The sequence below is a fragment of the Engraulis encrasicolus genome, chromosome 11, assembly GCF_034702125.1.
Source record: "Engraulis encrasicolus isolate BLACKSEA-1 chromosome 11, IST_EnEncr_1.0, whole genome shotgun sequence".
Taxonomy (NCBI): domain Eukaryota; kingdom Metazoa; phylum Chordata; class Actinopteri; order Clupeiformes; family Engraulidae; genus Engraulis; species Engraulis encrasicolus.
Window position 1 is genome coordinate 47,075,762 of NC_085867.1, and position 27,500 is coordinate 47,103,261.

Genomic DNA, 27,500 nt, shown 5'->3' on the forward strand with positions numbered 1-27,500 from the left:
GGTTTATCTCAGGGAAGTGATTTGGTTGTAACAGCCATAAAATAACAGACTTCTCCATTTAGTCACCCATTAAAAAGCAAGAGTTCTCCCAATGACTCACTCATGAAAAGTTGAATTGATCGACCAAAGTGGCTCCAGTCCCATGCTTTTTTGTGAAGAGACACAAATGGTTCAAGGATGTCCTGACAGTGTTGTCGTATTACTTGTCATTCTTTCTGTGTGAATGAATGCTAACAGCACACATGCATTGGCCTAGGTTGAATGTCCTGACTACAGTTTCACGAATGAGAAAAACACACTTTGAGTATTGGTCGCTGGACTGTCTGTGTATACTTGCTGAGCTATGGGTTTCGGCAGGGGCAGGGGAATTGGGAATTGGGAGGGCAGGCAGACAGCCCATGAGTGAATGGGGTGGGCATACACGCCAATGGCTGTGGGTGGACGTTCTCAACAAAGGGCTGTCAGATTCTCTACTGTGCACCGAAGCCCTTCCGGACGTTCTGTTGGTTTAGGGAAATCTTCTTTTGCATGTAAGCGTGCATTTACAATGTGGTCGGGTTTACCATCCCTTCATGAAAGGGGTGCGTGCGTGCGTGCGTGTGTGTGTGTGTGTGTGTGTGTGTGTGTGTGTGTGTGTGTGTGTGTGTGTGTGTGTCTGTGTGTGTGTGTGTGTGTGTCTGTGTGTGTGTGTGTGTGTGTGTGTGTGTGTGTGTGTGTGTGTCTAGTGTGTGTGTGTCTAATGTGTGTGTGTGTCTAATGTGTGTGTGTGTCTAGTATGTGTGTGTGTGTCTAGTATGTGTGTGTGTGTGTGTGTGTGTGTGTGCTGCGAGAGTGGCAGTGTGCTTGCTTACACTAGCATAGCATGTATGTGTGTCTGGCAGAGGTGGTCAGAAATGGTGACTCATGCTCACGGTGCTGCAGTGATTCTCTGGGCTGAGGTCGAGGCGGTCTTAAAGACAGCCTGTGTGTGCGCCTGTACTCTAGCAGTAGACTCACTCTGTCCTACTGTATGCCTAGCCCCACCCGGGCTGAGGTTGAGGCGGTCTTAAACACAGCCTGTGTGTGCGCCTGTACTCTAGCAGTTAGACTCACTCTGTCCTATGCCTAGCCCCACCCTGTAGCCTACTGCACTGCACAGCACAGCACAACACAGTCTGCCGGCTCACTGACACACTTTCCACTGTCCCCACGTCAGTGCAGTTAAGCAACAGCCTGTCGTTTACGGAAGAAGCCTTGAAACATTATTGTTTCTAAAAAGGTTTTCAGTGATTTGTCAACACTTCTGAATTGACTTTCCTATCCTTTTTTCGGGTGGAAACTGCCATTTGGAAGTTTGCTTCATCATTTCCAACTTGTTGTAGGCCAAAAGACTTCCCTAAACACTACACAATGTTACCATGGTGATGTGGTAGGAATGCTCCTGAATGACCCAACCACTGACGTGTCAGAGTGACCAACGTGTGTTGCCTGTTAAGATTAGCCGGCAAAATAAAATGCCTGAAGAGAATGCATTGTTGTATTCAAAGCTTAGTTTGATAATGTTTGCCAGTCATTAGGCATACCCATTGATCCCTCTGGGTCATAAATAGTAGCTCTTCAATGCAGAATAAACATTTACAGTTATTCCAAACATGTCAAGGACCGTCACATGGGCACTTAAACCAGAGAGAGTAGAGAGAGAGAGGTTCCATTGACCCATTGTTTCCGGGTTCTATTATTGCAAGGGGGAGGGGGGGAAATCCCCCTTTAGGCAGACCTAGGCAGACCTAAGGACTGTTCTATTCAATGCTAGGAGTATTATGACACGCCCCTTTAGGCAGACCGGAACCTGGTCCCGCTAGGTGCCCATAGAAACCTATTATGTTGGCATATCTCTATATACTTAAAGAATCTCTGCTTAAACGTTCCCTTTCATTTCCCTTCTCCTGGTTCACCTTACACCATCTCTTGTCTCTTAACATACTAGTATGTCACACAGATGGAAAAGTTGAACCCCACAGAGTGTTTATTAGTGGTCCACCCTACAAGCTGTTTATCAGCGTGGTGTCCACGTTAAGGAATTTGCCTGTAAAGATACGGCAGTAGTCTGGCTCGACTCCTCACAGCCCCACCCTGAAGTGTTACTCTGAACAGGGTTGCCAGATGAGGCTGATGATTTCCAGCCCAAAAAAATGCTCAAAACCCGCCTAGAAGCACAAAATCCCGCCCAATTCTATTGATTCCTATGGCAAAAATTGGGCAGGTTTTTCTGCTAAATGCCATTTTTACCCGCACACTGCCATCCTAAGCAGCCCAATTGGGCGGGAAACAGCCCAATCTGGCAACACTGACTCTGAAGCTGTTGCATCACCACGCTCACTGCAACTGGAGTTACATGTACTATATGGCTGTATGCCAGTAATGATTTACTTGTAATTCCTAAAAGTTTAAAGGTACACTGTGCAGGAAATGCAGGTAAAAAAAGGTACTGCAACTATGCTGCTCATTGAAACTGGGTTGCCTATTGCCAAATTTGATCTTTTCATGAAAGTTTGTTAAGTAATGAACTAATATTTTCTAGTATGGCCCAAGTCATTTTTGCAGCTAAAAATTCTGGAAATTCAAAATGGCGGACCGTGGAGAAGATCCCCCTTTTCATGTATGAAAAGTGCAATTTTTCCAGTCATAATGAATACTTAGAATTTGATGGTGGTGGTAAGTATTCATGAAAAAGGTAACATTAGTGAATGGGCAGCATGAATTCTGGAAATAGACAACAATTAAGCTTAGAAATAGACAACAGCATTTCATTTGCGACACAACAAGAAACTAAATAAGACCTTTCTTTGAGCGCGCACACACACACACACACACACACACACACACACACACACACACACACACACACACACACACACACACACACACACACACACACACACACACACACACACACACACACACACACACACACCAAATATTTTATACCTTCTATGTCTGAGCTGGTTAAGCTCTGGTTGAGAGTGTGTGGCTTGTTCTTTCCACCAGGACTGCCTAGAAAACAACCATCAACCATCCCATAATGTTTTCCATGGATACAGTACATTAACAGAACTTTTCCGTGGAGATAATCTGCTGCTTTCCACTGTGTGTGATTTGTGAATGCCAGTTGAAAGAGAAGAAGTCTGCAGCACACTGTAGCTCCGCTTCAAAGGTTCATCCAGGTCACACTACGTTTCGACCCAACAGGGTCTTCATCAGGCATGAGATTGTGGGTAGGAGGAGGTGTCATTATAACTAGTCTCTGTTCCGGTACAGACACTATTGAAGATGAAACCTCCTACCCACAACCACATGCCTAAAAAATGCTGTATGACCTGGATAAACAAACCTTCAGTGCGGAGCTACAGTGTGCTGTGCGGACTTCCACTCTTTCTACTGTCAGATGCGTCTTTGTCCTGCACCAGGCCTCAGGGAGGTGGGGTGTGCATACTCTTACTCTTATGATGATTGTGAATGCCTCCACAGTAAAAAAAAAAAAGTCCTGGTTAATAACACTTAGAGAGTGTCAAGTAAACTGTTGGCCGACACAGCTTACTGAACTCGACTTGTCTTCTTTATTAACAACTCACATATGTCATGCACACTTACATGTTTCAGATCTCGTCTGTCTAACATACAAACTCTCAAGTCACTTCCTATATATGAAGAGCTCTTTTCCAAAACGCTATATCCACCATTTTTGACTTTTTGCATTTTAATATTGGAATTGACTGATAAAAGTAGTCCTACCATCTATGTGTGAATTCTTGCCGTTCAAATGTTTTGAGAACATGCTTTTTGAACCTCAATAAAATACATTTTGTAATGCAATTCAATGGAATGCCCAATACAAAAATGTCAATTTTCCTACATTCTATAAAATGGATATATCTAATTTTGGAAAAGAGCTCTTTATATATTGTAGTGACTACGTAATGCACCTTTTACATTACTGATACCTTGACAGAGAGTATACTTTGGAACAGATTACACTCTAAACTATTAAATATAGACTAAGTGTTGAATGGTATGTAGTGTATATTTGACTGTACATGTCTTTATCTGTCTGTGTCCTTCCAGGACCTGGAGGATGACATCAGGTCGGAGCTGACGGGGAACTTTGAGAAGGTGGTGGTGGGCCTCATGATGACAGCCACGGAATACGACGCCTACGAGCTTCACAACGCTATCAAGGTCAGTCAGTGCCACCAAGGTCGTTCACAACGCCATCACAGTCAGTCAATGCCACCAAGGTCGTTCACAAAGCCATCAAGGTCAGTCAGTTGCCACCAAGGTCGTTCACAACGCCATAAAGGTCAGTCAGTGCCACCAAGGTCGTTCACAACGCCATCAAGGTCAGTGAGTTGCCACCAAAGTCGTTCACAATGCCATCACAGTCAGTCAATGCCACCAAGGTCATTCACAACGCCATCACAGTCAGTGAGTTGCCACCAAGGTCATTCACAGTGCCATAAACATCAATTAATGCCAGAAAGGTCATTTGCTGCTCCCACTGTAGCTGAATATACTAGGCTGTGCACACTGTTGTCTCTTCAATCTTTAGTTTTATATAAACCAGAGGTGGGCAGCTTTCATGATCAGGAGGGCGACATTGTTTCGTTGCCACTATCAGACGGCCACATGACCATGGATCTGACTGCAATTTGCAGTGTTCAAGGTGTAGTTGGTTGCTCATTGATGGCCAATATTGTGTGGAAGGGATAGGGATAGAGTGCTTCTGGAGGCAGCTGGAAGATTTTGTCATCCTTGTCACAAGCACTTCTTTGGTTTCTGGATCGATGTTAAGAAATAGGAAATGGCATCCCTGGAGATGGATCTGCAGACCACACCACACCCTTTATCAGCTGTTCTTGGTGTGTAGAGCTGTTATGTAATACACTATCCTGGAAATGTATCCCAAAAACTGACAATATACATACTGTTCTGTACAAGTGTGGGATGGACATTTTTGGGAACAATAGGCTCATGGCTTTTTTATGTAAAAGATATATGCTGAATAAACCTTCACAGTTCATTTTAGCACAGTTAGGGGTTTGTGTAGCTCCACATGCACTCTCCAGACTTAAATTATACTGTAATCTCTGATTTTATCATCAGTGGAACTTTTTTCTCTGCACCTGCAAAGTGCTGTACAGTATGTGACATGCATACTCTCAGCCATACAGTTCGCATACAGCATACGAGCTGGAGAATTTTTTGTCTCTTTTTTGACAAACAGGGTGCTGGAACTGAGGAGGCCTGTCTCATCGATATCCTCGCCTCCAGGACCAGTGATGAAGTCCGGGCAATCAACGAATACTACAAAAAGAGTATGTGACCTTTTTTGTGTTGTGTGACTTCGAGTATAGACCAGGGCCCAGGGGTGTCAAACATACAGCCTTTGAGCCGGGTGTGGCCACCAAGATGGTTGTCCTAGATTGCGTTACAATATGCGGCCTTGCCTCCTCCGCTTGTGCTTGTTTCCTCGCCCCGCCTCCTGGCCCCTCCTCCGTGGGGAAAACGATAAAGTTTCCCAGCTGTCAGCCTAGACACAACAACTTTTGAGGGACTGTTTTTCATTCACCATCCCAATTGCAAATGAGAAAAAGAGTTTACGATTGAGCTTTTGCAAGCTATTGAAATATAATGCTGTTGTCAGTGATGTCATCATGACATATTACTTCCTGGTACGAGGAAACAAGCACAAGTGGAGGAAGCAAGGCCGCATATTGTAACGCACTCCTAGACTTGCAGATAAAAAGAAAATTCAAAAATGTAAGGAGTACATTTCCAGCCTGTTCCGGGCATGACTTCTTTGAATGATTTTTAAAATCATCAAGATACTCAATTGAATCACCAAAAAGTGAACATGGACACTAAGCTTGCAAATTAGCTAGCTAGCTATAAACCTTTTATGTACTCACTCACATCTGCTAGCTGTGTCATGGCCTTGCCTTGTCATGCGTGTAACAATGTGCACTGCATTGTCCCTGCTAAATAAACTCCAAATGAAATTAAATTAAAATAAATTAAATTAAAGATTGAGAAATAAACAAAACGGCACATTCACAACATTGGACGGTTCACAGAGAAAATGGGACCGACAAGTAGAGGGGTGCACCTCAATATGATTGACTAGCAATACAATTCTGGGGTGAATTTCTCGAAACCAAAGTTGCTATCTACAGTAGCTACTTTGCTGTTTTCAATGCATTTTCCCATTGGCAACTACTGAAGTTGCTAACAGGCTAACAACTTCTCTTTTGAGAAACTCACCCCTTATATGAAGCAGAAATTTGCAACATTTCGCGATAGCTTTACTGATCTCGCACACGGACACGTCTGATCAAATTGGCTGTAGGTGGCCCCCCTGAACCAAAATGAGTTTGATACCCCTGGTATAGACTGTGTAAATAATGTTTAGTTGCTTGTGTATGATTGTGAAACACTGTGTCCATCAATCTGTCAGTTTTTCGGAAACTGAATGGCTTTTTGGCGTGATTGCATGCCACAGTATTATTGGTTCACCAAATAAACTACCAGCAAAGATACCAGTGTGCGGTGATTCATCCTTCATTTACTAGTATTATTGGTTACTTACTTTTCCTGTTAGGATGGCTGTGTGTGTGTGTGTGTGTGTGTGTGTGTGTGTCTGTGTGTGTGTCTGTGTGTGTGTCTGCGTGTGTGTCTGCGTCTGCGTGTTTTTAAGAAAACTATGTTCATGAGATGCAAGGACATGATATGCTAACTTCTAGCGCTGCATGTGTGTGCATGTCTGTTTTGCTTAGTGAGAAAAGGATGCTTATAAGATCAAAGAAATGATGTGCCCACTCGTAGTGTGTGTGTGTGCGTGCGTGCGCGCGCGTGTGCGAGTGCGTGTGTGTGTGTGTGTGTGTGTGTGTGTGTGTGTGTGTGTGTGTGTGTGTGTGTGTGTGTGTGTGTGTGTGTGCGCGTGTGTGTGCGTGTCTGTGTGTGTGCGTGTGCACATACTAGTAAAATTTGTTTATTATATCAAAATAAATGATGTGCTAACTTATCATATTTTGTGTGTGTGTGTGTGTGTGTGTGTGTGTGTGTGTGTGTGTGTGTGTGTGTGTGTGTGTGTGTGTGTGTGTGTGTGTGTGTGTGTGTGTGTGTGTGTGTGTGCGCGCGCGTGTATGTGTGTGTGTGCGTGCGTGCGCGGTGCCTGATATAGAGTATGATAACACCTTGGAGGACGATATCGCTGGTGACACCTCCGGCATGTTCAAGAGGGTGCTGGTCTCTCTTACCACGGTAATCACTGCTTCATCCACACGCACATACATACACTTAGCCTTGCGCGCCATCCTACGTACTTCCGCCAAGACACTTGGTCCGCACTATGTCTGGTACCTGTCCTCTGTGGAGCGATGTTGACTGGTAGGATTTTCGCCGCTGTTCTGACAAACGGTCCTACATTGTAATTTTATCCTACGGTAGGATGGTCTGTCAGACATGTCTGTTAAACGGTCCTACATCGCCATAGATAGACGTCAGACATGTTTGTTCAACAACTTATAAGTTCAATTCTGATTTTTCTGAAAATCTTCCTGCTTCCTGCAATTGCGTCAGATCAAACAAAGTCCTGACCATGAATACGAAATGGAAATGGTAGTATTATGGGATGGTCAGGACCAGGCTAAAATACACTTGACTACTACTGCACTACTCTACTCTACTACTGTCTACTTCAGTGGTTCCCAACCTATGGGTCGGGACCCCCCTTATGGGTCGCCAAAGATCCAACGGGGGTCGCGGAGCCCTCTTGATTTTAAGGGGTTTCGTTTTAAATATATATAGCCCATGTTGAATAAAAGACAAAGCATTTAACTAATAAATGCATAGACGCAACAAATTGTAAGTGCTACATTAAACATTTATTCTATATTTGACCAAAGACGAATTGAGGAATAAAATAACTAAAATAAGTTATCGCAGGAAACGGAGGGCATCTTGTGACTCCGTCTCGTGCGGGCGCTCGCGTGGTTGGGTCACCAAAGCTTAAAATAGTAAAAACATGGGTCCCCTAAGAAAAAGGTTGGGAACCACTGGTCTACTTGACGGCCAATTTCAACATGCAGTCCTAGATCCCTGATCCCCAATTGGGGCAGTAGAATAGAGTAACTTTATGGATTTGTTTACTTGATAGCTCGATCTTCACATACTCCAAATATCGTTACAAAGCCTGCAGTATGCAACATCAGCAGACACTTTATAGTATAGTATAGTATAGTATAGTATAGTATAGTATAGTATAGTATAGTATAGTATAGTATGCCCTTTATTATCCCGCCATGGGGAAATTCATTTCTTGCAGCAGTAACATACAGATTGTGCAAAAACAGTAGCCTGCAGTAGACAGCATACATACAACACAGGACCAGGAGGTTAAAAAGTATATATAAGATAGATAAAAATAGATATGTTAAAGGAAATAGAAATATCTCTGTTAAAAACAACAAGTACATTAGTAAAAGTAAAAGTGCATTTGTAAAAAGTGCATTAGCAGCTTCATAAAAAGGAGGAGAGGGGGCTAGAACAGTAATAAATAAGTAAGTCAATAAGTTAAAAAGTTAAAAAGACCATCACTACCATCACCACCACCAATTCAGCAGTAATGTTTGTAATGACACTTGGAGTATGAGTAAGACTCAAAGCACATTTTTTCAAATGAATCCCTATCTGTGTAATTCGAGTCTAATAATGAGGACATTGAGAAACTATATGTATGCAGTTTCTCCCATATGTTTGCACACACATGGTGTAACACACAGACATGTACTGGAGGCTGCAGCAACACATTCACACCATCAGTCACACTAATGGCCCGTGTACATCAGGCGCTACCTATGCGACCCAGGTAGCTGAGGTGGTTGAAGAAGTTTCGCCATGAATTCGTTTTATTCCCTTTGGACGCTGCACTGACATGTTTGGTTCAGCTAATCACATAACGGCTCTGTCTTGACAGCTTGGGACATTCCTCGATATGAACGTTCCAATTGGTTTCCGCCGAACCGCGTCATAGTGAACTCGCTTAAGATTAGCTTGAGTTTAATCGTCAAAATTCGCCCCGGTCGCTCAAGAAGCTTCTCTCCTGGCGAATTCGCTCTGGTAGATTTATTCGCCTTCCCTCCTTAGAGAAACAATGACTTCCTTTGCGCAGGTGGCTTAGTTCGCCTTCGATGTACACGGGGCTTAACTCACTCATGCAGTTACACACACACTCACACAGTTTAAAGTTACTTAACTGCTGTGAGGGTCTCTGTGTGGTAAAACGGGTTAGTGGCCAGGAAGTGTGTACATACACACACACACACACACACACACACACACACACACACACACACACACACACACACACACACACACACACACACACACACACACACACACACACACACACACACACACACACACAAATACACATGGAGTCAAAAACACCCATCTGACGCAAAGGTCCTCTATTGACTTTGCTTTCCTTCTGTTTGTTATGCAAACAGTAGAAGACTTTTAGCAGTGTCCTCTACCACCCTCTGCAAGGCAGTAACTGGTCTTTGACATCAATGGATGTTGGGTAAAGGAGAAAATAATAATGTTGAATTTACCTACACCACGTAGCCTATATGGGAATGTTCAATAGTATTGTGCAGGTACTTGTTTGATGTCCATCCATGTTGCTACCACGTTAACACATGTAGGACATTTGAGAGGTTTTGATGTGCTCTTTTGTAACTGTGTGTGTGTCTGTGTCTGTGTCTGTGTGCGTGTGCGTGTCCTTGTGACAGGCGGGGCGTGACACGAGTGACAAAGTGGATGAAGCACTCGCAGCTCAGGACGCTAAGGTAAGCACATGTGCGACTCACATCCACATCCCCCTAAAATGCCACCACCCATGGAACAATACTTCTTCCATCATTGCCAATGTATTCTCCAGCATGCAAAGCCCTCTAGTACAGCATCTTTGATCTTGGGTTGAAAAAAACAACCTTGAAACAGCAAATCCCAAGATACTGTAAATTAATTAACGGGTGAAATGAAGATTTATCAAGATTTTACTCAGACATTACTCAGTGAAGTCACCTTGTGTTGGAAGGAAGCGGTGGCTTTTTGAGCGCAGAAATGACACCTGTGATATCAGTAGATGCAGACTCTGAGCAGTGTTTGCGTTCTAATATGCGACCTTGCGTCCTCCACTTGTGCTTGTGGCCTCGTACCAGGAAGTAATACGCCATGATGACGTCACTGAAAACAGCATTATATGTGCATTACAATATGCGACCTTGCGTCCTCCACTTGTGCTTGTGGCCTCGCCCCGCCTCCTGGCCCCTCCTCCGTGGAGAAAACAATAAGGTTATCAGCCTAGCCAAAACAATTTTTGGGGGACTATTCTACATTCACCATCCGGTTTGTAAATGAGAAAATGACTTTACAATTGAGCTTTTGCGAGATATTGAAATATAATGCTGTTGTCAGTGATGTCATCACGACATATTACTTCCTGTTACGAGGCCACAAGCACAAGTGGAGGACGCAAGGTTGCATATTGGAATGCACCCAGTGTTTGTGAGAGGAGAGTGGGTTCATCTGGTTCACTCCTGAACCCCTGTGCTGCAGAGATGTCCGTCTCAGACCACTGTATCAGAGATTCTTTAAGTATATAGAGATATGCCAATGTAATAGGTTCCTATGGGCACCTAACATGACCAGGTTCCAGTCTGCCTAAAGGGGCATCAAAATACTCCTAGCATTGAATAGAACAGTCCTTAGGTCTGCCTAGGTCTGCCTGAAGGGGGATCCCCCCCCCTCCCCCTTGCAACAATAGATCCCGGAAACAATGGGCCAATGGAACCTCTCTCTCTCTCTACTCTCTCTGACTGTATCCTTCTCTGTTGGTGTTCCTGTGGTAAAAGCTTGTAAAATAAATGAACCACGAAACACAGATGCAGAGATTTCACTTTTATCTGAATTGTAACTAATTGAACATGCATAACGGTCTCTGGGAGAACTGTAACACAACTTGCCAATGGAACATCTTATCTTCTTCTGATTCTACACTGGCCGCACTAAAAGTAATACACACGTGTAGACCCGTTGAGAGTCGACGTCCTCATGAATGCGTGCGCATCGTTGACTCAAACACACCAGAGATATTGTAAGGATATTACGAGAGACTCCACTTTTCTGGGTGGTAATGCAATACAAATTAGAGATTCCAAAAAGTCCACTTGTTTTGAGAGGGAAGAGGCTGTTCCAGAAGCATAGGAGATGTTTGTTGTTACAAGACATTAAACTACTGACTGCACTGATGACATCGCCAGGAATACCCGTGTCCGTGGTGCCCACTGCATATCTGAGGTTATCGCGAGCATCCGTTATCTTATTTTGGAAAAAACACCGGTCGAGTCTCTGTACAAGTGAACGGAGCATGGACGATTTTGAGGCAGCGGTGCGCACGCAGCCAAATTATGTCATACCTGCTTACAAACTCTAAAGGGGTCTATATATTTTAATAGTCATCGGGCGCCACCTATTGGTGATAATTAATATTTACCATTTATATTTTATTTATTATATTTAACATTATAACGGTTCTTATTCCGCTGTGCGTCTGCAGCCAGCTCCCTGTGTCTGTCCATCTCAGATCTCTGCATCCAACTCAGCTAGTGCTGCTTGTCTGCAGCCAGGTCCCTTGTGTATGCCCTGACTCATCACACTGCCAATTATGTGCGCACGTAATTAGTGTACATGTCAGCAGATTGGTTGGCTTTTTCAGACATGTGCTCTCCTCCTGCTCTCGCTCTCGCCCTTGCTTTCTCTCTCTGTCTCTCTCTCTGTCTCTCTCTCTGTCTCTCTCTCTCTCTCTCTTCCTCTCTCTCTCTCTATTTCCTGACCTGACTGACTTCCTCTATCTTCTCTCTCTCTCTCTTCTCTCTCTTCTCTCTCTATCTATCTATCTATCTATCTATCTATCTATCTATCTATCTATCTATCTATCTATCTATCTATCTATCTATCTATCTATCTCTCTCTATGTCTCTCTTTGTTGCACACTCGAATCTGCGCTCACTCAGTCTCTAAAGTTAAAATTCAAATCTGAAAAGGTTTTTGACTTATTGACAATGAAACAGTTATGCCCAAGCCAGCATGAAGTAATGTTGATGGGTGCGGTGCAAAAAATGTACATTTTCAATGGAAAGGCCTACCTTGACATTTTGCTCCATTGCTTTCTCTCTGTCGCTTTGTTTGCCTGTCTGTCTCTGTATCTGTCTCTGCCTCTGTCTCTCTCTCTCTCTCTCTCTCTCTCTCTCTCTCTCTCTCTCTCTCTCTCTCTCTCTCTCTCTCTCTCTCTCACCCCTCTTTCTCGCTCTCTATGTCTCTCTTTGTTGTACACTCGAGCCTACACGCTCGCTCACTCGCTCGGTCTCTAAATTTTAAATTCAAATCAGAAAGGGTTTTGACTTCATGGTACGACTGAATGAAACAGTTATGCCCATGCCAGCGTAAAATAATGTTGAAGGATCTGGTGCAAAAAATTTACAAAAAGTACATTTTCAAAGGAAAGGCCTACCTTGACATTTTGCTCTCTTACTGTCTGTCTGTCTTTCTGTCTGTGTTTCTTTCTTTTGGTCTCTTTGTCTGTCTGTCTCTCTCTCCTCTCTCTCTCTCTCTCTCTCTCTCTCTCTCTCTTTCTCTCTCTCTCTCTCCCTCACCAGGAGATCTTTGAGGCCGGAGAAGCGCGTTGGGGGACAGACGAGGTGAAGTTCCTGACAGTTCTGTGTGTGAGGAACAGGAAACATCTCCTCAGAGGTATACACACAGACACACACACAGACAGACAGTCTCCCTGTCACACACACACACACACACACACACACACACAGTCTCCCTGTCACACACACACACACACACACACACACACACACACACACACACACACACACACACACACACACACACACACACACACACACACACACACACACACACGATTACACCCCACAGACAGTCTCCCTGTCACACACACACACACACACACACACACACACACACACACACACACACACACACACACACACACACACACACACACACACGATTACACCCCTAAGACAGATGTAGATGAATAGGGACATACAGACACCTGCACAAAGACACATATTTGTGTGAAGCACGCAAGACACATATAAGCATACACATACAATACATGTAGCCTACTGAACAGTAGAATAGAGTAACTTCATTGATCCCGAAGGAAATTAAGGTGTCTACTACTAGCAACCTGAGGCTTCACGTAACAGACATTGCAGGACAGATCAAACGTATTGCACAGAATTGCATCCACACAGACATGATGTGTTTTCTTACCTGCCCAGGGAGTGCAGATGGATATAGCTTTTTAGCTATAATCTGGTGCAGGTCATCTTTTTACTATGTAACTAATGTACTTTGCACATGGTCCCTGATGGAAAAAAACAATAAACTAAACTCAACTAAACATGAATTCAATGCCTACACATACATTGAAGAAAGAAGTAATAAAAAGGATACAAATGTAGTTCAACATATAAACTGACAAGTGGACTTTCATCAATAATGTTTGTCTATTATACTACATGAGCATTCTCAGGAATCTGTCTCAGGGAGTCTGTCCCCGGAAATCACACTACACTATAGACATTTATAGTTTTTCACCTTGTAAACTAGAAGCACTCAGAGAGCGCACACCTCCACCAAGGAAGCTGCTTGATAGAACATTTGACTATATTACACCTAAGTCTTTCTGCCCTCTTTTTTGTGGAGTCCCCGCAATTCAATTTCTGGTCACTAGGGGCGTCTAGATATATAGGCCAGCAATGGTGAAGGATCTTTTAAAAAGTCCTGGTTCTGGTTCGTGATCTGGATCACAATTTAATCACTTGTTCCTTGGGTCATTACTAACAATTCCACAAAGTTTCGTCCAAATCCGTTGGTTAGTTCTTGAGTTATGCTGCTGACAAACAAACAGACAGACAGACAGACAAACCAACAAGACTTACCTCCTTGGCGGAGGCAAAAAACTGTAGTAGACTGGTCTTTCCAATAATCTTCCAGGTGTCTGCACCAGAGCCTTTGTTCTGTATAGCTTAACATTGCCCCCTTGTGGTGTTTAAAGGATACTAACAGTAGTCACTCAGATGTCTGCTCCCGAGTTGTGTCAGCCCTATACAGTACTGTCCTTTTCCGACCTTTTCTCTTAGTAGAGTCCTCTTGCCTCTGTTTCACACTGCCTCTGTGAAGTAAACCGTTTCCCTTTTATCAGATCCATGCAGAGCAACTTTTGGGGAGCTTTTCCCCATTCAACATCCTGATTGCAAATGAAATAATGACCTGCTTTGAATTATGATTTTGCAAGATATAGGATAAAACTTTGATTTATACATGAAGTGTTGTCTTGCATCACAAGGCTACAAGCAACAGGAGAGCAAGGGAGGTACTAGCAAAAATATTGAATCAGAGCAAGATATTGCAAAACACGCCCACTCAATGCAAAAGCGTGTGCTCAAGTTGGGTCTCCTAAGGGGGCGTTGTCCCCTACTTCCTCTTTTTGAGGTGTTTGCGCAAGACGTGTGCTACCGCCATCTACAGCGCTAAGGGGACTTCATTGATTCTCAACCTCAGGACTCCGAAGGTCTCCTAACTGAAGGTCTCCTAAAGGGGCATTCACCCGACATAAAGTGGATACCGGAAAAGAAACAAAATGACGCTTCTTGTTAGATCCACCTTCTTTGTTGCTAGCTTGCAAAAACGGCTTGACAAAAAAAACAGAACGTTTTTTTTAAAACAGGACCAACGCGTAACACATTCAATAGCAATGGGAAACACGGCAATATTAATGAAATGACGTTGAGAGCCCATCCTCAAGTAGTACTTAAGCCTAAGTTGTACTTAAGTATGAGGGGCCACCTAGGCAATCACACCACTGAAAGTTTATGCATACAATAATAATATAGGCCCACATACAATATTTTTTTTCTCACACATGCAATTAAAATGCTTGTGCAAAGTGCATGTGCTAGGTAAAATAGTGTATAAGCTTTAATAATGATGTGAGACCTATTCTAATATATTGCCTAGGTGGCCCCTCATACTTTAATGTATTCATTAATTTGTTTATATCATTGATGATTTTTAATGTGAAGTGAATTTTATTACTTGTACTGGCCATGAAATAGCCACAGCTGCATATTTGGCCATAAATGTAAACAAACAAACATTGCCCCCTTGTGGTGTTTGAGGGACACTACGGTAACATCATCCTACGTGAAGACTAAGCCTTCTCTTCTTCGTCTTTCTGTTCGTCTATAGTCTGTCGCTTGATTGTGTATGTGTCATTTTGTATTATATGTTACTATATTATTGTATAAGATTAATGTATTAATATTCTGTGTATTTTGTATGGTATTCTATCAGTGTTCGAGGAGTATCAGAAGGTGTCTGGGAAGGATATTGAAGAGAGCATCAAGAGAGAAATGTCTGGCTGCCTGGAGGACGTCTTCCTGGCCATAGGTTAGTCTCTCTCTTTCTCCCTTTTCTCTCTGTTTCTCTGTTTCTCTCTCTCTCTCTACTGACCACTTAAAAAAACTGAAAACAAACACTGTGCTTCAAGTCAAGTAGGCTTTATTGTCAATTTCATTACATGCGATGGTCATACAAAGAATTGAAATTACGTTTCTTACTTTCCCATGTAGACATAGACTTAAGATGTGGACATAGACAATTAGACAGAGACAGTACATGTACATTTTAGTCTGAGTCCAAGATTGAGACTTCTACATGTAAGCTGAAGGCTGGGCTACTTCACAGGAAATCATGAGTTACAATTACAATCAAACAGCACACCATGAGAAACACAGTGCCTGGCAACAGCTACGGTACTAATGACATTGTCAAGAAGCTCACAATTATGCACGTTTGCTAATTAGCAGTTCACACAATGACGCAAACGGCAAGGCCTAATTATAAGACATTTAGTTTGAAGTATCATCATTTAGTGTAATTAGTGTGAGGTACCATCATCATTTTCAGGCATGCTCTACAAGTCTGAATGGAACTTCAGGATAGTGAATGTGGTAATTAATCAATTAGTCATCTTCTCAAAATGTAATGGTTATTCTACTGTTCATGAAAATGCCTGCTAATAATTGTTCGACTTGCGACCTATGTCAAAGTTATCAAGAAAGATGTTAGTTTAATTCAATTCGATTCAATCTACTCTGAAAATCCAGTTGACATGTACACATGCAAACATTTACTTTTTTTTGCTTGTTAACCTCTTTAATTCTGAAGAGGACCATGAGATGACGATCACCCTTTAGTCACTCTGACAATTAATTATATTATAAATAAATGTTATATTCTGAATGATATAATTTCTAATTAATTGAAATCTCTGAATAGCCTGTATTATTTTCTGATTAACCTTCAAATTCTTCTCCATGCTGTATGCAACTCTGTGTAATGTTGTGGGGTTTTTCTGGCATTTGTGTGACTTTTTTTCCCCCACTGTTCTCCCCAGTGAAATGCATAAGAAACAAGCACGCCTTCTTTGCAGAGCGCTTGTACAAATCCATGAAGGTAACTCTCTTTCTTTTCTGATGTCTGGGGGGGGGGATCTGCATGTGTATGTCGTGCGTGCGTGCGTGGCTGTCTGTCTGTCTGTCTGTCTGTCTGTCTGTCTGTCTGTCTGTCTGTCTGTCTGTCTGTCTGTCTGTGTCTGTGGTGTGACTTCTAAAGCCAAGCCTTATCTGTTGCTCGGGGTCTTTCTTTTCTGATGTCTGGGGGAGGATTCTGTATGTGTATGGCGTGCGTGCCTGTGTGTCTCTCTGTCTGTCTCTCTGTCTGTCTGTCTGTCTGTCTGTCTGTCTGTCTGTGGTGTGACTTCTAAAGCCAAGCCTTATCTGTTGCTCAGGGTCTGGGTATGTCATACGTGCGTACGTGCGTGCGTACGTGCGTGCGTGCGTGCATGTCTCTCTGTCTGTCTCTCTGTCTGTCTCTCTGTCTGTCTGTCTGTCTCTCTGTCTGTCTGTCTGTCTGTGGTGTGACTTCTAAAGCCAAGCCTTATCTGCTGCCCAGGCTGTCTGTCTGTCTGTGTCTGTGGTGTGACTTCTAAAGCCAAGCCTTATCTGTTTCTCAGGGTCTGGGTATGTCGTACATGCGTGCGTGCCTGTCTGTCTGTCTGTCTGTCTGTCTGTCTGTCTGTCTGTCTGTCTGTCTGTGTCTGTGGTGTGACTTCTAAAGCCAAGCCTTATCTGCTGCTCAGGCTTTCTGTCTGTGTGTCTGTATGTGTATGTCGTGCGTGCGTGCCGTGCGTGCGTGCCTATCTGTCTGTCTGTCTGTCTGTCTGTGTCTGTGGTGTGACTTCTAAAGCCAAGCCTTATCTGTTGCTCAGGCTGTCTGTCTGTCTGTCTGTGTCTGTCTGTCTGTCTGTCTGTGTCTGTGGTGTGACTTCTAAAGCCAAGCCTTATCCTTATCTGCTGCTCAGGGTCTGGGAACCACAGACAGCATTCTGATCCGGCTGATGGTGGCGCGCGCAGAGATCGACATGCTGGACATCAAAGCCGAGTTCCACAAAATGTACGGCAAGACCCTCCACTCCTTCATCAAGGTACGTCGACCACACAGACACCACAAAGCAGCCGATCGATTCACAGCATGCCTGAGGGTTCAGCGCTGAAAGGAACATTAAAACAAATCTGGTCTTGTTTTAGGTCTGCGTGATATGGTTAAGAATTATTTTATTGGACGTTTGATACACATGCTGAACATGATTTTCAAACATTTAAAATAAAGAAATATGTGACAAAACAAAGTCACAATAACAACAAAGTAACACCACAACACTACACCATCTACAGTAGCAAGTAGACCATTTTATCAGTATCGGTATTTATTCAACATCAGAGAATCGCAGAAAGATTTAGGACACAAACACACGCGTCTACCTTAGGTGAAATCACCTGTGTTGACATACTCATGAACGGCCATCCGGGTACTTTGTTCGTAAATGTGCGTTACGCCCCTTTATGGGTGAAAAACCGAATGTCTCATCAACTTGTATGCTACATCGGCTTGCCTAAAAGAACACAGTCTATGCTTCAGCCACGGCTGTTTGGCTATGTATATTATTTTAACAGCCGGCAATACAACACGGTTTCGGCATGTTGCGCGTGAACAACGCTAGTCTACAGATCCGTATCTTTCGTTTATTAAACCCCAAAATCACCAATTGACTTGCATGGGCTGTTTTCCCCCACAAATGGGCGTAACGGACATGGAAAACGTCACGCCGTTCATGAGTATTGCAGGCACAAGCAAAACAGGTCATGACTTTTTAGGTTCCTAATCCAGTTTGTCCATGCCTGAACAGTTGACAGAGGTGTCAGAACAGAAAGATTTAGGACACAAACACAACGTGTCTACTTTGACTGAAGCTGACTGTTGTCATTGACAGGGTGACACGTCGGGAGACTACCGCAAAATCCTGCTGGAGCTATGTGGAGGCGATAACTAAAAGGTCACATGAAGGTCAGCGAAGCGAAGCCCATGAAGGAGGACCCCCCCCAACCCCCCTTCTCGAAAGCGTTGTTGCTAACCGTATACTAGTATCTTAGCTTAGCAGGTTGCCAATGGGAAAGTGCATTGTAAAATAAAGAGAACAGGACAGCACTCCAATTTGTGTACTTCTATTGCCCGTCAGACGTCTTTCCTTCTTAACTTTCTTCTGTGTCGGGCAAAAAAAAAAAAGAATGAGCACCCAATTGCTTTGTACTTCGGTTGAGCTTAGCGCGTTATACCACTTAGTTTAAAGTGCATTGTAACCAATAAACTACGTAAGTTGCTAACCTACTGCTATATAGTTAGCAACAATGCTGTCAAGAAACGCACGCCAGGTCAGCACATGGATGACTCCGCCCCGCCGTGACCTCATTATGACCTCTGGTGCTCCGCCCCGTTGTGTGGCCCAGTGTCCGCTTATTTCTACAGTTCCTCCACCAGCTTATTTGGGAGCCTTATTATTGTCATTTTTTAAAACAATAAATGCAATAATGTTAACATTTTTTTCTATTTTGTACCAAATTGCTTCAAAGTTGTCATCAAGTTTTGTGTAACAGAAAAAAAAACAAAAGAAAAAGAATGGTCGTTGCTTGTGTTTCGCCCGCTCCTGTTTTTTTTCAGTAAATGTATTTTTCAACTCCACACACGCTGTCTGTGGTCAGATTTCTTGCTTCTCTCTCTTTTTAGTCTTTTTGAACTTCTGAATACACTGAATTATACAGAGACATTATTTAGAATGTTCAGGGGCCTACACTACAAAGCTAGTCTAACAGAAGAGCCTAGAGGCCTGATTTTCTTAAGAGCTCCAGGACTCTAGGTCTTAGATAATTTACCTTTTGATGGTGGTGGTAAGTATTCATGAAAAAGGTAACATTAGTGAATGGGCAGCATGAATTCTGGAAATAAACAACTAATAATCTCACAGTGTCCCTTTAAAGTAAGCCAGGCCTGTGTCTGATACATGACTCACAGGCTTCAGAGCCTCTCTTATGCACCATTGGACTTTGTCGGACTTTGTGGGATGGTGGCCAGTAAATATTTATGAATCTTTACAAAGTACTAAACTAATATTTAGTAGTATGACCAAAGTCCAGTACGTTTTGCAGCTAAAAATGTATTTGTGGAAATCGAAAATGGCGGAAATGGAGAAGATCTCCCTTTTCATGTAGCCTATGAAAAGTGCTGCTTTCCCAGTCATATTGAATACTTAGAATTTGATGATGGTGGTAAGTTTTCGTAAAAAAGGTAAAATTTGTAAATGGGCAGCATGAATTCTGGAAATAAACGACCACAAATATTACACAGTGCACCTTCAAAACTAGTGTTAGATTACCTACAGGACAAATCCAGGCTCAGAGAGAGTGATTACATATTATGCCCACAAGATGGCGCAGTCTTCAAAGCATCTCACATCATTGACCTCGGTTGAGGTGAACTAGCTCAGCGAAATGTGTTGTGATGGACTGAGTGGAGTTCAGTTCGTGTGAAAGTATTGAACAGACAGCAGGAGAGGATCACTGATTGGATTGAAGGGGTCTCTGCTTCGAGTGTGCACACAGTCATCAAGTAATCTTCAAAACGTAATGCATTGTGGCAGGTGGACTGTGTTAATCAAACCTCTTGCCATGTGACTATAAGGATAGATGGATGGATGGATAAAAGTAGGGATGCACGATGTGAAAAATTTCAGCCGATACTGATATCCGATATTGATATTGCAGTTTTGGCCGATAACCGATATTATCTGACACCGATGGGGTTTTTTTTGTGAAAGAGATAACATTTAATACAGACTGACAATGATGCAAACAAACTGAATTTTTTAATGTCCTCTCATTTCCAAAAATACTTTTTAACTCCCTGTGATAAAATTAGATACAAAATACAGACAAACTAGAAGACAAACAATGAAATTCACCGTCAAGTCCAATCTTTTAGAACCGTAACATATAAAAAAACATCGGCGTTAACATCGGCCCAGTTTTACCCATTGGACCAATGTCCGATGTGTTGAGAAATGTCAAATATCGTCCGATACCGTTACATCTGGCCGATACATCGTGCATCCCTAGATAAAAGGAATGCTTTTTATCATGGAATGAATATTTGAATGAATTAATGCATTAAAGGGCAGATGAATGGTACTTTTACAATAACAAGTTAACACTTGTAAAGTGTTTCTGTTTTTGTTACAAAGGTGTCCATTAGACCCGGGCTTGTGGAAAAAAATCATGAAATAGAGAAAACATAGCTCATTTTCCCTTCATCCTTTTTGTGTATTTCTGTGTATTTTTGAGGGTGAGATTCAGAGAGAGAAAGATAAGGAGACAGTGAAGAACGTGAGTAAACTCAATCCAAGATCTCGGATTGAGCCACTACTTCACGCGTAGCCTACATACTGGAGGACCCAACGATATCACTCCTGTCTATTTAACTTCTGATCAAACAGAGCGAGTGGGTTATTCTGAAAATTTGGTCTAACTACTTTTATGGCACTTTTAAGAAATCTTACCTTTAAGTTCATGAGCAGACTTGATTGTGCAAAAAATGAGCTTATCGCTCAATTGGTTGATTCAAGTCGTAGCTCTGTAAGATATAGGCCTATGTCTACTATCTGGGAACACTGGCACGAATGCTTTCACTATAGCTTCCTTTTATTGTATGTGTATTTTTATTGTATTGTTGATGTGTGTAGTGTAATGTGTCCAATGTGGGCCCTGAGCCTGTAATAAAGTTTATATATATATAGGCCTATATATAGTATAAAAAATATTGATGTATAAGCCCCCCAAATGCGACTGGTCCACCAGACCCGGGAAGCGGCGGGAACACCCCTGGGCCATGATGTGTAGGCTAGTTATGTGCAGCAAGCAAAAAACTGAAAACGGGTCCAATCAACCCGAACACCTTGCAAGTGATCACGACCCAATATTAAATTGGTTTTTAGCCTGGTGTAAGAGGTCAAACCGAACTTTAAACACAAAAAAGACTTGTTATGGGAGAGACCATTCAGGCTGTCACTCACCACTTATGTTCATAAACATGGACATAAACATGATCAAAGCACAATTGTGCAAATTGCTTTCTTTATTAGCCTAATTACAGAGCCTTTGATGCAGCCTGCATGAGGGCAGTGTGCTAAAAGGTGTCGTTTGTTTCTAGGAAGGTATAGGGGTATTCAATTATATTTCAACGAGGGCCATTTTTTCAAATTCCTCCCAGTAAAGGAGCCGAACTATACGTATGTATTATGGTTGCCGACAGTCAATGAAAAAAATATGGGAGACTTCAGTGAAGTGGAGGGTCTGTGCGTCCTCCCCCAGAAAATTTTGCATTTCTTAGATGTAATTTCCTGCATTTTAATGTCCCGTGTCCCATTTCAGCATGATAACGGAGTCCATACTTTTATCTCTAAATTCCAAAAAACAATTCCGTATTTGAAGGGGCTTGTGGGGGGCCAGAACCTTGCTGTCCAAGGGCCGCATCTGGCCCAAGGGCCGCCATTTGAATAGCCCTGAAATAGGTGATACCGCTGAAGGTTGTGAGTGTGTGTGCGTGTGTGCGTGTGTGTGCATGTGTGTGTGTGTGTGAGATATTCTACCACATATGAGAGAGCTGGATATGAAGGTCTAGATCCCTTTCCTGGGTAAACAAGTGACGTGTTCTCCAGCTAGCTTGCGGAGCTTTAATTTAACACCTTTGACTTCTACTTGATGCTAGTGTTGCTTCCATGCTGGACTAGTGCTCTCCTATAAGATGAATGTAATATGCATACCACATAATATGATTATTCTAATATATTCTATTGGCTACTACCTTTATTGTTTGGTGTTACAGTCTAAAACCATTCTCTACTCTACATTTATTGTAGAAGGCTGTTTCCTTTCATAGAGTGTCTTACAGAATATGTACAGTCTCAATATTACCTTATTGTCAAAAAAAGGCAGAACAATTTTGTTTGTAGCACAACACTGAGTAGTGGATGACCATTTTTAGCAAGCGAGAGAGAGAGGAGAAATGAGACCAGTATCTCCTTGCCAACATCATCATCAAGATTCACTACATCCTTGTGACCTATGTATTGTGACACTAAACTTGAAACTTGAAGAAAATTAACTCAAGTGCTTGACAGTCGTTCAAATGCTTGACAATTTGCAAAATGGCAGGGTAAATCACCAACTTCTACCAGGTGACCACGACAATAGGCTCGTTCGTGACGAAGCAGTACGATTTTTGCTAGGCAGTGGGCATGCGCATTTTGCCAGTTTGATGCATTCTAACCAAAATGCATCAAACTGGCAAAGTGCGCATGCCCACTGCCTTGCAAAAATCTTACTGCGTCATCACGACCGAGCCCAATACAACATGCTAATTCCCTTAACGGGGGGCAATCGCTATTCCGACATATCGCTATTCCGACATGCCGCTATTCCGACACTTTTTAGGGGTTAGGGTTAGGGTTAGGGTTAGGGATGTCGGAATAGCGGCATGTAGGAATAGCGGCGGACGGTGGAAAACGTGTCGGTATTCCGACAATAGACATTAACGTCGGAATAGCGACATGTCGGAATAGCGCCACGTAACCTCCATTAACACCTGCCCCCCCAAATCAAAATGTCTGTGCACGCCTCTGAGCAACGTAATGGAGTGGTAGTAGGCTGTTCAGTGAACTCTGACAAAAGGAGATATTCATGAACCTGAAATTGAAGCTTGACGGGGTGCATTTGATGTCAAAGCGATTCATGCTAACACATTCAAAGTACAGGCTAACACATTCAAGTGATACAAGTGTCAGTGTTTTTGAAGGGGTAGTTGCAACTATCTATGAGATCAGTGCAAATGCAATGAGGAGGGGCAAAAAAAGAAAGTGTGGCTTACCACATTGATTAAGTTCCTGTGTTGTATGGGAAGTTTGTGGTTCTGAAATGTTGAGCTGTGATAATTTGGCTGCTAACCTTTTCCGTTGTTATTTGCAGCACATGAGAGCGCAGTGAACTTCACCTTGGACCTGACATGCTTGCAAACGGATGTTCTTATAGGCTTCAGCTATGCCTGTTCACTATTGGATGTGTGTGCGTGTGTGTGTGCGTGTGTGTGTCTGTGTCTTTGTCTGTGTCTGTGGGTGTGTCTGTATCTGTGTGTGTGTGTGTGTGTGTGTGTGTGTGTGTGTGTGTGTGTGTGTGTGTGTGTGTGTGTGTGTGTGTGTGTGTGTGTGTGTGTGTGTGTGTGTGTGTGTGTGTGGGAGGGGGTGTTATTGGACAGGCTAAATTGGCAATTTGTTTTGTGCATGTGCAAACCCATGTGTGTGTGTGTGTGTGTACTGTACAGTATGCATGCGTGGCGTGTGCATGTGTTGATGTTTATGTGTGTTTGTGTGTTTGTGAGTGTATCTCTTTGTATATTGTCTTTGTGCCGAGAATGCAAAGTTGCATGGGTTGGTTTGCAAGCTCTGTCTTTCTGCTCAGGATAAAATGCAGCAACCACATCAAGGGCCTGGCACAGAGAAGTGAAACTCTCGCTGGTCTCATGGACAAGCAGAGCAGAGCCACCCCCTCACACACACATTCTCACACTCGTTCAAGTGTGGGAACAGTCGCAATTTCACAGAGACAGCTGATCATGACGTGCGACACACACACACACACACACACACACACACACACACACACACACACACACACACACACACACACACACACACACACACACACACACACAGAGAGAGAGACACACACACACGCACACAATATGGCCGAGCCAGTTTATGCAACATTTTTCATTGAAAATGTTGGTTACAAGGTACACAACATGCATGCACACATGTTTCATTAGACAAAACCAATACCCCTAGAGCACAGAACAACAACGACAACATTCCACACACATACGGTACTCACAGACTAATAAACAGCACCGGTCCACCTGGCGACACTAGAGAATCTGTCAATATTGTATTAGGAATATATATATATATATATTTTATATTTATACATTTTTTAGGGGCTTTTATGCCTTTATTTGACAGGAAGCGAGTGGGACAGAGAGACCGGAGGATCGGGAAATTACCCCGGCCGGACTCGAACTGGGGCCCCTTTGGGTGGGCAAACAAGTCCAAATGTGGGGGGCTTAGCGCGCTGCGCCACAGCGTCCCCCATATTAGGAATATATTTTAATTATCTAATTTGGTTGAGGTTAATTGGACTCCGTTAGGTGTGATGACTCCAATCAGTAGCCTAGTCTCTACTAACAACTCTCTACGTCAGGGGACTCCAATTATTTTTCTTCAAGGGCCAAATTATGTACAGCAAGTGAGGATGCGGGCCAAACCAATGCCCCAACCCAATGAAAAACAAGTTGGAAGTCTGGAGAGAGAACAGAAACACTTTTCCGTTTTCCCTTCTTGTCAATGTCTGATTGTCAATGTCTGTTTGCATAAGATCTAACTCTCTGTGAATGCTTTGGAGAGATACAATAGTGACGTTTTAGTAGTGGTGTGGATCCGCACTGCCCTCACGATCCGATTCGATCACGATTCGGGATTCGATTCGATTCGATTCTATGCGATCCGATCCGATTCAATTCTACAATGCAATGCAATGCATTGCATTTCTACTGAAAGCAAAGCAAATGTTAAATCAGTCATGATGAGGCAATACAAGTAGTCAGATACTGAGCAACAATTTATTGGCTGTTTTCTGTATCAGTCTGTATCAGTTTTGCAGTGTTTTGAAGTGCTTTTATTTAATTTAACATTCATTTGCTCCCGAAATATCCATGGAAGTAATTGAAACTTTAAAAAAAAATGCCGGATCGATTCTGGAACTTGTCGGATCGATTCAGAATCCTCCATGCCCCGCATTGGATTGCATCGCCGAATCGATCATTGTTGACACCACTACGTTTTAGTGATCAAAAATCTCTCACATTTTCGTTGTCATTTGTTCTGACCTCATGGCGGGCCAAATGTCTGCCATGCCCGTAACAATCAAACACCTCCGGTAGACCGTGTTGGCACTAGGGCCTACTTCAGGCAACTCCACAGGCCGACAAGGATTGTCCTTAATAAAAAAAACCTTTATTAATCCATGGGCATTGTTACAAAAATAAAACCGCCAACCGGTTTCAACCCACACTGGGTCTTCATCAGGGCGTAAACGTTTAGTCTTCTTACTTCAAGAGCACCCATACTTTGGAGTTAACTAAGTTGGAGAACAAGAGCGCTCAGTCAACCTTTTCTGTTTGTACATACCTCCAGTAGACCGGTGGTGCAAATTAGCACGTGCACTGAAGCACTGTAACAGATGCATTTGGTCTGTCCGATGTCTTTCTGCTATGCCCACATCAAATAAACTCATTGAACTGGGGTCCGTTTCTCGATTCTTGTCGTTGACGCTTTCGAGATATGGACCCCTGAATAGCCGATCACAATCAACTCTGGAAAATGTACAGACAGTATTGAGATCAGCAGTGATATAGTGCAGCCATACATTACATTACATTTCACTTCGCTGACGCTTACATTTTATTCAAAGCGGCTCACAGTTATTATTTGTCAGGGTATTGGTTACAGTCCCTGGAGCAATGTGGGGTTAGGTGCCTTGCTCAAGGACACTTCAGCCATGCAGATATATAGGGAGAGGTCAGGGGGGATTCAAACCTGCAACCTCCAGATTGAAAGACCAACTCTCTAACCACTAGGCAGCCGTGGCTCAGTGGTTAGAGCAGTGTTTCCCAACCTTTTTTGTCTTGCGTACCCCCTAAGCCTCTTAGTTGTGCCATGGGTACCCCCTAATTAATGTTCTATATCGCTTTCTCTGTCCTGATGTGACCGCTCCATACATTTGTTATAATAATAAAAAAAATTCAAGTACCCCCTGCAGTGTGCTCGCGTACCCCTAGTGGTACACGTACCCCTGGTTGGGAAACACTGGGTTAGAGCACTGGGTTGGCAACCCATGGGTTCCTGCTTCAATGCCCGACCGGACCATGGCTGAAGTGCCCTTGAGCAAAGCACCTAACCCGGGCGCCGCTCAGCAGGCAGCCCACTGCTACGGACTAGTGTGTGTACTTCAATGTGATTCACTAGTCCAAATGGGATAAAGTGCAGAGAAAGAATTTCCCCTAAGGGACCAAAATTGGCTCCAATTGGCTTCGTTATAGGCCACAGTTGCCATACAAGCAGAGGCTGACCTCTCTCTTAGAGCAAGCTCATCTACAGATCACTACTACAGAACTCCCATTTGACTCCCACAAGACTGCTGTTTTTTTTATAAAATATCAACCAAAACCAAAAGATGGATCTGTCATAATGTGCTTTGCATGCTGGCTTGTTTACATAGCCTGGGTGAGCCGGAAATGTGTGGATGTACTGTAGGCAGGGCTGTAACCAGACATTTTCAAATACAGAGGTCAAATACTGCATGCTGTACTGCATACTGTACATTTAGAATGCTTCACACACTTCAGTGAAACTCTTATGTTTGTTTTTATTAATCACGGATAAATAGGGGTGGCGTACAGTATATAGACTGAAATTACCATTGTTGATCATTTATCGGTTTTCATCAATAGATACAGTTTAGATACATTACTGGGGAAAAAAATACAGAGGACATGACCTCTGTGTCCTCAATGGTAGTTACGGCCATGGATGTAGGGGTTACGGTGTCGCTGCGCTCTAGTGCTCGTGTACAAATAACACATTACATTCTAATAATCTACAGACGTGGTCATGCTCTTTTGAAAATGTAAAACTGCTACCAGGAATTTCCCTTTGCCGTTTTCTCTCATTATGTCTGAACTTCCTTGTTGTGTCCATGTTGGTTGAATTCAAATGGCTGACCAAAATATTTTGCTCAAATGTG

General features: G+C 43.0%; 1 protein-coding gene across 1 annotated transcript in view; it reads left to right on the plus strand.

Moving 5' to 3' along the window:
* Positions 1–19,278, plus strand: part of anxa4 (annexin A4) — a 29,794-nt gene extending 10,516 nt beyond the window's left edge. The window contains exons 5-13 of the mRNA XM_063210785.1: positions 4,102–4,215; positions 5,261–5,351; positions 7,217–7,296; positions 9,828–9,884; positions 12,756–12,849; positions 15,493–15,588; positions 16,598–16,656; positions 17,564–17,686; positions 18,533–19,278. Of these exons, the coding sequence (XP_063066855.1) occupies positions 4,102–4,215; positions 5,261–5,351; positions 7,217–7,296; positions 9,828–9,884; positions 12,756–12,849; positions 15,493–15,588; positions 16,598–16,656; positions 17,564–17,686; positions 18,533–18,592 (774 nt within the window). The 3' untranslated portion in view covers positions 18,593–19,278. The remainder of the gene's footprint in view (positions 1–4,101; positions 4,216–5,260; positions 5,352–7,216; positions 7,297–9,827; positions 9,885–12,755; positions 12,850–15,492; positions 15,589–16,597; positions 16,657–17,563; positions 17,687–18,532) is intronic.
* The last annotated feature ends 8,222 nt before the right edge of the window (positions 19,279–27,500 follow it).